Raw genomic sequence first — 12,901 nt, 5'->3', positions numbered from 1 at the left:
TCCCTGTTAGTCATATGCTGAATGTGAGTCTATTTACTGTCTTTTTTGTGTTTGTGTTCAATATGTGTAAATTATGTGAACAAGACATTTTGTTTATTCCAGATCTGGTATAAGAGACCTTCCGGGAAACGCAAAGATGCATTACAATTACGCTAATTTGCAGAAGGACACAGGAAACTCGGACTTGGCCATCAAACACTACAGGCTAGCAATCGAGTGAGTTCTTTGTTGTTGTAGTTTTAAAGACGATAGTCTTTCTTGGGGACCTTCGATGCAAAAATTTTGGTCTGTCTATTTGTCTGTTCGTCCATTCCTAACGGTACCAGACACGGCACCAGCGGATACCCTAAATGCGCGACCTCATCCGCAGCACCCATCAATGTTGCTCAAGGCTCACCGTTCATACTTGTAGCGCTAGCGTTTATCACGCGGCGCTGACCATGCAACGCTTGCATGAAAAGGGATGTGTTTATAACGCCTTGCTAAGACGACACGGTAGTGCCACCTATCCGTCACCTTGCGTTCTACACCTTACCACCTCTGAGACGGGCGTGCACACCCATCTAAGAGCCATGCATTTCGTTTTCCAATATAACTGCCAGATAGCGATTATGTCTCAGGTGTGACGTGTCTTCGTGCGCTCGTTCGCCTGTGCTGCCTGCTCGAGGCACTCTAGCGCAGCGCTTCCAGAATACCATTCTCCGATTTTCTTGCGCAAAACATCAAATAAACGTTTTGTTCAATCTTTCCAGACGCAAGACTATCGTCTTTCGACAACATTTGCAGATTAACATGCAGATACGGGGCCAATGTTTATTCGACGCTCCTAATTAGGGGTATTCTTGTCTTGACGCTTTGTTTATTATTTATTCGTTATTCAAGTTAGAAGTATTTTTAAGCTACGCTGGTCAGCAGAACAAAGTGACATTCAGCGAAAAGCTACCACCGTTACATGGGCACTCAAATAAGACCATTCGAGTCCTTAAACGAGGCATCGAGATTTTCAAACGGTACAGCGCGGGATTTCTAAGGTGATACGCCGGCCAAACAGCCCTTAAACCTTGTCTTTTAAACTTTACTTTTAACAAAATGGTGTCTGGCCACTATTCTTTGACAGGACCGCATTACGTAAGCAGGTTGAGGTGAAAAGAATTTAAGCAAAGATTTATTCTTATAATGATTGATGAGGCCATCGCTTGCGCTGGTGATGGCGTTAAGTGTTTATTGCAGCAGAAAATTGGGCGTAGTAAAACAGGGTGATATTTGATTTATTCCTTCTGCTTTTCGCACCCCAGGTTGTGGCCAGATCACGCCAGCGCTCACAATAACTTGGGCACTGTGCTTACATCGGCGGAAGAATCTGAACATCACTTTCGATACGCCTTGCACGTCAACCCAAACCACCCAGGAGCTCATTTCAACCTGGCCAATATCTACAGGTACATAGGGTTTCCCTACTTTTGAGGCAGTTAAGCAGTACAGTTAGCACAGCCAAGCTGCAGTGAACCACAATAACGAGAAAGAAAACCGAGAAAAAACAAAACAGACTCTTTCAACGCATATTGGTAATGCATTGGTAGGGTCGTAATAAAAGCCTTACCAACCCAACTGTGCCTATCGTTTGTTATTTTGTCTGTTGTCATGACCACGCCTCGCACTTCAGCATATGCTCGACCTCTCATCTTCTGTACATGCTTCCAGGGTAATCTTTCGCTCATTGTTTGCCAGAAATCAATCTATCCTGCAGTAAACAGTTTGCCCATGAATAACAAAAATAAATATCCTTTGTTTTTCCCGTACAGTAAGCAAGGCCAAAAAGATGTCGCAAGAGCCCTGCTGAAGCGTGCGGTGGAGCTTGACCCCGATTTCTGCGAGGCCTACTCGTCGCTTGCTGTCCTCGCGGCTGACAGAGGTGACCTAGCTGAAGCCGAGAGGCTGCACGAGATGGCGTTAAAGAGCGATGACAGAAATGCCGACGCCCGGAATAACTACGGCACATTCCTTCAGTCACAGGGTGAGGCCGTCTTTAGAGTAACTTCTACTCCTCTATATTAGGCTCAAGTCGTGCCACGTAGTGACAAGATATGTACTTTCCGGCAGCTAAGTAACTTGTCACCTGTTTAATAAACTATATGTTATTCAAATCAGCTATAGCACTAAAAATCGCTACTGCAACTTTTAAGTTTCCCGACCTCTGGTCTCAAAGTATAAACATTATGTCGAGCGTAATGAAATGACTGGATATGTTTCGCTGTACAATTTTAAGAGATTACATCGTTATCTTGCAGGACTTCTGAAGTTATCAACAATATAAACAAGATATGTTGCAAGGATGGGTAAATAATTAAGCGTTATGAGGTGTGGCTGCCTAGCATGATTGTCTACACAAAAAAACAGGTAGTTTAAAATTTGAATACTGCGAAAATTCTGCAGAAGACGAAGCGTGAAACGGTTGAACTAAGAATGTCACTAGTACGGCAATGGGTGTTGTTCAACTCCAATGACAACCCTCTTCCATCAATTTTCATCTCTAATTCAACCTAGATTACTTGTTGGCATTTTCTGCTTTTCAATGATCTTATTCAGGTAAGCATGTGCTCTTTTCTTTACAGGCCGCGTTGAAGAGGCCATGGCACAGTATCATCATGCTCTCGACATTCAAGAAAACCACACCATGGCACTTCTGAACGCAGCTAAGAGCCTTCGGAGCATGAATCTAAACATGCAGGCCGAAAGCCTCTACAAGAGGTTAGCTACGAGGTTATACCTACAGCCGACCACCCTTCTTAGAACAAAGTTAACCAACGAACCTCCGTGGTGTTGTGACAATGCTCCGCCGCGATGACATAAGAGGCGACCTAAAGAAAGAATATGTCAATTTGATTCCATTTACCCACCCTTTCTTTTACAGCATGTCCACATTAGGTAATCCTAAACCCGCCAAGACCATGTACGATGCCTCAAATAATTACTTTCTCACCTGTTCAATCCGACAGGAGAAGTCACAACAGGGAGGACTTTAAAAGAAGTGAGCATAAACCTAAAATGCGTTTCAGCCACCCTAATTCGTGTAAGCCTTTCAGATAGCAGTGGACGCATTAGTGAGGCAGAGCTGTGGCGCTATCGTTCGAAAGATCGCCTCAGTTGTACTTAGTGGAGTAACACCATTGTGTGTTCAAGGTGTGCATTTGAATGTAAGATCTTGCGGAGAGACATCCTACATCATATGACGTCTCAGATATCAGAAAGTGAATTTTCCAACCTTTTTAACACACTTTTCTTGTTAGCCTAGACTTCCTACAAAATCATTTTGGGGCACACCTTCTTAGCGTTGTTTGTAATCTGTGTAATGAACGACTGTGCATGACAATTTTGCGGCTGATGCTCTTAAAACAAACAACAAGCAGCTGAATCCATCAGAAGCAGCCTGAAAAAACACACGTTGCTGTTAAACTAACACCGTTTATGCAACACGTGAATTAGAAATACTAGTTGATTTCTCTCAAATTCACTGCCCATGATGAAGTTTGGTTTATGACGGACAGAGCCCTTGCTGCTGAGCCAGATCCACTGGTGATGGACAACCTCGCTGTGTTCTACGTCAGCGCTGGGCGACTGGATGAAGCAAGAGAGCTGTTCGAGGATATAGATAAGCGTTTCCCGGACCACCGTGACAGCAAGGTTCACTATGTGAGTAGGAAATGACGAACAGAAATGTTCGTTAGGGAGTAATAATTTGTAATAGCTGGTCTGTTGGCACTCTTGGACAGTGTAGACTGCTTCTTTTCACGTGAGAGAAAATTCGAACTAATCACGAGAGACAATTCGCGCTATATTTTTTATTACTTCTTGGCTTCGATAAAATTGTTTGTCCATATTTTATGCTATTTACCATTAGGCAGAATGCACGGTATAAAAAAATTTAGCAGAGGTTTTTATATGCACTGTAGTTTGGTTGTCCCTCATTAAAAAGAAGCTATGAAGCACTTGCTGAAAACAGGCACGTAGGCAGAAATTTTTTTTCGGAGGGGGGGTGGGGCACTTCTTCGATTTTGGGGTGGGCGCATCCTTGAAATGGTCATTTTTGCTCTCTGTGCCATGGCGAAAAACAATTTTGGTAGGAGACGGGGCACGGGCCTGCTGTACCACCGCGTGAGTACGCCCCTCGTTGACAAACTAAACACAAATAGTATAATAAAGCCTAATATAACCAGACAAGGATAGTATTTTACAATAATAAATGTCTTTCGTGTGAAGTGGTTTAACGTTCAATTTTTATGACTCCGGCATTATACATACAAATAAAATTATTAGGTTATTACCGCAAAATTTATGCAAAAGTACGTCTCGGAAAGCTGCTTACGTATTACCAGCTAAGTAGTTATAAGAGTACAAGACGTGCTTGCTTGCTTTTCAATCACCTGCGTGCTTTTCGATCACCTGACATACTCGCAAGAATAATGTTACGAGAAAAGAATGGCACATTCATTTTAATATAGAAGAAAAGTCAAGAGAGTGTCAAAGAAGAGGCACAATTTTCAGAGTGTTGGGGTTGACGCTAACGTATTTTTAAAGATATATTGAGAGACGTCAAATGTGGGCAGAAGTTGCGTGGCTGTATACTGTGTAGGCACTGCTGAATCTATAGAGGCAAAATTTCTTTTTTTCTCTAAGTAAACGGGGTTGTATTCCTGCTTTGTTAGGTGAAAGCATTCAATCAATACTGTTCTGGATTTAAGGTATTGTAGAAAGCAGCATACAGTGTTTCGTTTCAACTCCATTTTCAGGCTCAGCTCCTAATTCAACTTCGAAGTTTTCGAGCTGCTGAGGACCTTCTGCTCGACGTGATCGACCACAACAGCACTGACAGAGGTGCCTTGCACACGGCTGCCCTGTTATACCACCACATCAACCAAACAGTCGAGGTACTTGTTGCATTTCGTCAAGTCTATCAATCACTTATTCTGTGTGCAAACGATGTATTTGACTCTGCATAGAAAATGAGTCGCTGGTTGCTCTATTTGCTGGCTGCGTCAACTTAAAATTACTGTTATTTATTTCTCCTTTAGCTTGACTGATTGATTACTGCCCCTTAGCTGTTTAACGAATTGCATAACATAATAGTGTGGGCAATCTTGCGGTCCTTGTGTAAATCGTACCTTTAATGCTTATGACTCAAGTAACTTAATTTCTCGCAAGAGTTTAACAGTTCCCAAATGTACTTTAGACGTCTGAAAAGAGTATTTTGCGCACACATAGAACAATTTGTTTTTAATTTCACATCTGCTTCAGAAAGCAAGGAGTATAAGGGCTTATAAATCGTAGCTTTTAGTATGGAGCAGCCATGTTTCAACGAGATAAAAGAGCTGATTTCGTGGAAATTGTGGCGTCCGCATTGGTGTCAGTGTCGTTGGTTGTGAGTGAAAAATCGTGATCTTTATGTGACCGAAGAATCGAGAAAGACGCAAAAGAAATGAATAACTAAAAACTCTCGGTCTGAGTGGGGATCGAAACTGGGTTGTTTACGTGGCAAGCGGGTGTTCTACCACACAGCCAAGCTTCTTCTTTAAAAAAAAAAAACACAGCCACGCTTCTGCTTGCGCATACAGTGGAAATAACTTCCTCCTCTTGGAAATACAGTTAGAGTAAGTTTCACGCTTCACCAAACACACATACATGCTTCATAATAGAGCATGAATTATTGCAAGAATATTGCGTGGTACAAGCACCATTGGCCGTCAGGACATGATATTATCGTAATGACTTCATAGCTTGAAGTCAGTCACCCACTGCAAAAAGCACTCATGTTACTGCTTTCTGAAGGCCATGTTGTGGGTTCATAGCAACTGTGGAGATAGGTTTGCACAAGGCTTACCTACTATGCGCAACCGTGTAGGGATGCGACGTCCTCCACTGCCGCTGCGTGCGAAGATGTTCGTCGTTTTCTCCGGCACGGCGCAGAAACCTCGTACGAGGCAGGATAACAACAACAACGGGTTTATTAACCCAAGATGCAGCACAGTGCAACACTCACTGGCTTGCAGGCCGTATAGCAAACTCCGCAAGTCCGAGCAAGTGCGTTTGCCTAGGGCGCTACGACTCCCGCACAAGGACCGAAGTCGAACGCTCGAACGAGAAGCCGCCTGCTAAGCAGCGCGTAAACCTCTCGTGGAGGCCTGAGAGCATCTGCCGCGACGAGCGAATCGTTGGGCGCAACACAGCTCGCAGGAGAGGAGGATGTCGCGCGCGCCCAATGGGAAATGGCACTGCGTTGTGACGTAGGCCCGCGTAGCGTGCCCGGACATGCCAGCGCGGGAAGAAGCCGACGGTTGACTGGCCCAGACCAAGAGGCGCCCTGGCAGCCATCTTAGTGGATGCCGGTGCTTATGCGCGCCCGGGCTACGCTGGTGGCGCGCGTGCGGCAGCTGGGGAATGAGGCGCCAGGTAGGAGGGCGGTCTCGATTCCTACACAACTTATAAAGATTTCCAAAACTAAAGGTTTGAATTGCGCACTAATAAAAAATTATCGCTATTGCGTTCAACTGTTGAAAGCGAAGCTGAATGGCTCCCAATTTTTATTTTTTCCAGCTTTATATTCAAGATATAATTGTTTATCAGATCCGCCTAATACACAAGGGTGGATGGCTACTGGGTACATTGAATGACATCATATAATCAGTAGGGATGCTCTACCGCTACCGTACTGTTGAACAGACCGTATAAAGGGCCTGAACTACAAATTACTTTAACTTGTGAATATTACTGTATTAACCGTGTTTCACTACAAGAACTGGGTTCATATTTTAAATGCATACAAAATAGGCTAACTGTGAATGGTGCTGAAATTCATTTCTATAATTAGCGAACATGCTGCGCATTTTCTTCATCTGGTAATTTTTACTGCTACTTGTTCACAGCACGCTTGCAGAACTTTGCTTTGAATCAATGTGATTTATTTTTTAATATTCCTGACTACAAGCTTTACATGCCATTATACTGCCTCAGCTCTCAAGGGGATGTTACGAATTTACATAATTATGGGGCACTTGCTGCGTCCCCACTGAGAGTTCCCTCAGTAGCCCTGAATACAATTGAAGATTGTATGAACCGCTGTGCGTTCTTGTACTATAAATATGATCGATAGATTAGTGAGTCTTTCTTAATCTTTCAGGCACTGGAATACGTATTAAAGGCTCTAAAGTTGTGCGCTGTTGACGACCACCTATGTGCAAAAATACACAGCGACCACGGTGACATACTGAAGGACCTAAATGACTTCAGCTCATCGGCACAGGTTCGTACAAGGCACGCGCTTTTATCAGAGTAATGAACCATTTTTTAAAACTCGATGACATAGCTTGGGCAGAATAATGATGTTCTGAAAGCCGAAATAAACACCCTCTTTTGTTTTAGTTCTTCACTTTGTGTCTGTAAATTATGCCAACACGCATAATATTGCAATTGTTTGGACATAATTTCCCGTAGATTAGGTGTGCCTAGATAGTAGCATTTTGAGTTGAAGTAATATAAAAGCACGTTATAGTCCCAGGAGCATGTATTAAAATAATTTGATATTTTACACTTTACCTCAATTTTACACGGAGCTAATCAATTTTCTGGCATGATGATGCGGAATAAGTTAAAGTAAAAAACAAAAATAGCTGTTCTATACAGCACGCGATCTGAGAGTAATTATATATAAATATATATATATATATATATATATATATATATATATATATATTGAATTAACTTGCAGATAGCACATAAGAAAAGGATCGTATTTACTAACGTTTCGGCCGTGGCACGGCCTTCGTCAGAGTAAGTAGGTATGATACAATGCAGCCGCTTTTATAGGCTCACGTGATGAACTCTCGGTATAACAGCTAGGACAATCAAAGTAAAAAAATGGTAATCTGTCAGAACCTTGTGTTGACATGACTGACATGTGACGGGTGCATGAATATACAAGTCTCAAATTTCCTTGCGCATCGACACGCGGGGCACATTATGGTTGGCAGGACATGCAAAAGAGCTATGAAGTAGAGAAACCACGGTTGACTAATATACATTCTAATATACATTAAAATATTTTATTAATCTAAGAAGTCGTGTTGTTATAGTGCGAGGCAGGTGAGCTTTCCTACGTTTTCATTGATACCTGAACGAATGGTGTTAAATTTATGGATCAAGAAGGATTCCCTCACTTCCCTATCGTGATTTGTCTTGAAACCGGACTGAATAATAGTGGCCCTAATTTTGTCGAAACCATGGCCAGGCATACTGACGTGCTTCGACAGCGGTAGATTAGGGAGGCTTACGGTATGTGCAAGGTGATTATTAAAACGAATTCTGAAACTTGTCTCTGTTTGACCTATGTACTGAGCTCCGCATGTTGAACACTCGAGAAGATAGATGACGTTTATACTATCACACGTGTAGTTCCCATTTATCTTTAAAGAAAAACTGGACGATGTACTTGAAACTGTTTTAGATGTCGTCATGTGCGCGCACACTTTGCAACGTGGTTTGTTGCAGGGATGACAGCCTTCATGATGTGAACACGTGGTTTTAGATGAGGTTAGTAAATCACGAAGGTTCCGCGACCGCCGGTAGACCATGCGTGGTTGTTCTGTAAAGATTCCTTTGAGCCGCTCGCTCTGTAATAATATGTTAAAATGCTTCTTTATGATATGGTTCACATTTGGAGCTGAGGCCGCATGTGTCAAAGTTAGATTAGTCCGCGAACAGTCTTTGGGTCTTTTGTTAGTACTCAGCAGTTCTGAACGGTCAAGCTCTTCGGCAAGTTTGATGGCGTCTGTGATTATGCTGGCCGGATAGCTCTGTTTTTCGAGCGCGCTCCGAAGTTGTTCGCAGTGGCGGGAAAATTCGCTGCTATCAGAGCATATTCTTTTAAAACGGACTGCTTGGCTGTAGGGAATACCAGTTTTGTTGTGTTTCACGTGACTACTGCTAAAGTGAAGATATTGCTGCCTATCCGTGGGTTTTCTGTAAAGATTAGTTATCAGCTTCCCGTTACGTAGAGTGACCATGACATGAAGGAAGTTTATGTTCACAGGTGAATATGAGTGCGAAAAAGAAATCGCCGGATGGGCGTTGTTAAGATCTGCTATGAAAGAAAGAAGTTGCGATTCACTATGGTGCCAGATTAGAAAAATGTCGTCAATGAACCGCTTATAGTAAAATGGCTTATATTCACAATTTGCAAGAAATTTGTTTTCAAGGAGTCCCATAAATATGTTTGCGTAGTTTGGTCCAATTCTTGTGCCCATAGATGTACCACTAACTTGAACATAATGTGTCCCATCAAATTCGAAATTGTTAAGTTCAAGAATGAGCTTAAGCAACGTAGCTAACGTAGATGCAGAAACTGGTTTGTTGGCGTCGCAATCGTTGTACGCACAGATAACTGCCTCGATGCCATCTGAGTGAGGGATATTAGTATATAGTGACGTGACATCTAACGTAACGAGAAACGAATTTTGAGGAACCTGTAGGTCAACAATATCTGATAGAAAGTGATTGGTATCTTTAATGTAAGAAGAAAAGCTGGACGGAATGGTGTTGATGAGGCTGTCTACATAACGGGAAAGGTTCTCAGTCACTGTTCAAATTCCAGAAATTATCGGTCTACCGGGATTATCTCTCTTATGAATTTTGGGAAGAAGGTAAAACCTGCCAGCTACTGGGCTCAACGGTATTAGGGATTTCAGAGTGCCATAGCTCATTTCTTTATTATTAAAGAGCGTAGTCAAAGTATCACGAACAATATCTTTGAACTCGTTTGTTGGGTCATGATCTTGCCGCTTGTAATATGATGCATCACTGAGCTGCCTATGGCCTTCGCTGATATATTTGCTTCTGTTCATTACAACAATGGCGCCTCCTTTATCTGCAGGTTTTATAATTATGTCATTAAGACTAGTGATGGATTCAATTGCTTGTTGCTCTCTGTCAGTAAGGTTGCGGTGCAATGGTGTACGTTCTTTATATGCCTGCATGACATCGCGTTGTACAGCTCTGATATAAAGGTCCAGACATTTGTCTCTTTGGGAGGGGGGTGTCCAATGCTTGTAAGATGGCAATGATGGGCTATCGGTATTGTGAGCCGAGGAGCGATCATAAAAGTACTCACGGAGGCGCATGTTACGTTCGAAATTGTGAAGATCCTTCACCAACTTAAATTCACTATAGCCTCCTGTTGCAGGGCAAAAATTAAGTCCTCGAGATAACACACTACGTTCCTCAATTGATAGATCGTAACATGACAAATTTATAATGTTATCCTGTCCAGATGATTTACTTTCCAGCTCGGGCTGGCGCATTTCAGCTGTAGTTGGAATGTTTCCTCGTCGGGAGCATTCCTTTTTTCCTAAGTTATCACGCGCGACCTTTTTTGACTTTTAGCATCCAGCTCGGCTAACTTCTGTGACCGATATAATTCGAGAGTTTTTAATTCTTCAGTCGTAAACTGAGAGGATTGCACAAGCTGTTTTTCCTGATTCCGCAGACCTTTTTCTGATGATTCATAATGGCTAATAAGTATGCTGGTTAGTTCAACAGACGCCCGATTTAAGGTGTTGTGCCACCTTGACAGGTTTTTCTTTGACATCTCTGATGTGGCCGGCTGCAGTTTTAGTTGTAAACCTTTAGGAGCACTTGTTGCCGCGACATACATTCTAAGCATAGAAATGTGCGATTCACAACGAGTACGTTTTTCTATAACCTTCCTGGTCCTTAAAAAGTTCATTGAGCCAACAGATAAAGTACTCTCACCCAGGTGGCGTTGTGTTGGTCAGTTCGTTCCTCTCGTGGTTGTGCCCCTGTTCCGGAGTCCGTAGCGTGGTAGAGACGGCGAAAGTGATGCAACGACCGCAGGCGGTGGTAGGCAAGACGTAGGCTGTGTAGATTGCAACTTGTTCATGTGGGCGCGCGATGCTTTCGAGGTGACGTTCTCTGCTACGGAAGGCTTGTTCGTCAGGGTGAAGGTTGCTGTCGGCGCGGTGTTGTTTCTTGAGTTTGACTGTGTTGTAGGATGACTGGGTGCTGAAGGTCGCCCAGCTCGATCCACTCGATGCGGAGAGTCGTCATTCGTTGATGAATCGCACCAGGCAGCTGATGTCGCATCCACCGGTCTCCTAAAGCACAGGTGGCGGATGTGGCTTGCAAGCAACAACACACCCTCGAAGCTCATATGAAGGCCGTCTGCTGCGAGGACGCGTGTGGGTGGTAACCATTCGATTTCATGATCGAGGTAGCAAACTAGCCGGGAATAGCGGCAAAAATTCCGAAGCATGTTGTTGAACACTGATGCTTCTCTGTTGCAGCGCCGGACGAATGTCAGGTTACAGTTCCTTTGTCGACGGTTTCCACTTCTAGGCAGTATCAGCGTGGCGTAAATTCGCCGAACTTCTGGGCGGTCTTTTGCAATGCTTTCAAGTAGATCGCGGTATTTTGCAAACGCCTCGTGTCCCGAACTCGAAGCCACATCGACCGTCCCAACATGAAGAATAAGACAGGATGCTGAGCGGGGCACAAGATCCAGTAAGTCACGCCATTTTATAAGCCATTTTACTATAAGCGGTTCATTGACGACATTTTCCTAATCTGGCACCATAGTGAATCGCAACTTCTTTCTTTCATAGCAGATCTTAACAACGCCCATCCGGCGATTTCTTTTTCGCCCTCATATTCACCTGTGAACATAAACTTCCTTGATGTCATGGTCACTCTACGTAACGGGAAGCTGATAACTAATCTTTACAGAAAACCCACGGATAGGCAGCAATATCTTCACTTTAGCAGTAGTCACGTGAAACACAACAAAACTAGTATTCCCTACAGCCAAGCAGTCCGTTTTAAAATAATATGCTCTGATAGCAGCGAATTTTCCCGCCACTGCGAACAACTTCGGAGTGCGCTCGAAAAACAGAGCTATCCGGCCAGCATAATCACAGACGCCATCAAACGTGCCGAAGAGCTTGACCGTTCAGAACTGCTGAGTACTAACAAAAGACCCAAAGACTGTTCGCGGACTAATCTAACTTTGACACATGCGGCCTCAGCTCCAAATGTGAACCATATCTTAAAGAAGCATTTTAACATATTGATACAGAGCGAGCGGCTCAAAGAAATCGTTACAGAACAACCACGCGTGGTCTACCGGCGGTCGCGGAACCTTCGTGATTTACTAACCTCATCTAAAACCACGTGTTCACATCATGAAGGCTGCCATCCCTGCAACAAACCACGTTGCAAAGTGTGCGCGCACATGACGACATCTAAAACAGTTTTAAGTACATCGTCGAGTTTTTCTTTAAAGATAGCCCTGCCGCGGTGGTCTAGTGGCTAAGGTACTCGGCTGCTGACCCGCCGGTCGTGGGTTCATATCCCGGCTGCGGCGGCTGCATTTCCGATGGAGGCGGAAATGTCGAGGCCCGTGTGCTCAGATTTGGGTGCACGTTAAAGAACCCCAGGTGGTCAAAATTTCCGGAGGCCTCCACTACGGCGTCTCTCATAATCATATGGTGGTTTTGGGACGTTAAACCCCACAAATCAATCAATCATCTTTAAAGATAAATGGGAACTACACGTGTGATAGTATAAACGTCATCTATCTTCTAGAGTGTTCAACATGCGGAGCTCAGTACATAGGTCAAACAGAGACAAGTTTCAGAATTCGTTTTAATAATCACCGTGCACATACCGTAAGCCTCCCTAATCTACCGCTGTCGAAGCACGTCAGTATGCCTGGCCATGGTTTCGACAAAATTAGGGCCACTATTATTCAGTCCGGTTTCAAGACAAATCACGATAGGGAAGTGAGGGCATCCTTCTTGATCCATAAATTTAACACCATTCGTTCAGGTATCAATGAAAA

General features: G+C 43.5%; 1 protein-coding gene across 1 annotated transcript in view; it reads left to right on the top strand.

Moving 5' to 3' along the window:
• LOC119181527 (protein O-mannosyl-transferase TMTC1) overlaps positions 1-12,901 on the top strand; it is a 78,140-nt gene that overhangs the window by 60,505 nt on the left and 4,734 nt on the right. The window contains exons 10-16 of the mRNA XM_075883661.1: positions 103-216; positions 1,296-1,439; positions 1,803-2,014; positions 2,613-2,748; positions 3,546-3,690; positions 4,788-4,925; positions 7,172-7,294. Coding sequence (XP_075739776.1) covers positions 103-216; positions 1,296-1,439; positions 1,803-2,014; positions 2,613-2,748; positions 3,546-3,690; positions 4,788-4,925; positions 7,172-7,294 — 1,012 coding nt within the window. The remainder of the gene's footprint in view (positions 1-102; positions 217-1,295; positions 1,440-1,802; positions 2,015-2,612; positions 2,749-3,545; positions 3,691-4,787; positions 4,926-7,171; positions 7,295-12,901) is intronic.

The sequence above is a fragment of the Rhipicephalus microplus genome, unplaced genomic scaffold (genome assembly GCF_043290135.1).
Source record: "Rhipicephalus microplus isolate Deutch F79 unplaced genomic scaffold, USDA_Rmic scaffold_19, whole genome shotgun sequence".
NCBI lineage: Eukaryota > Metazoa > Arthropoda > Arachnida > Ixodida > Ixodidae > Rhipicephalus > Rhipicephalus microplus.
This window is presented reverse-complemented; position numbering and strand designations above follow the sequence as displayed.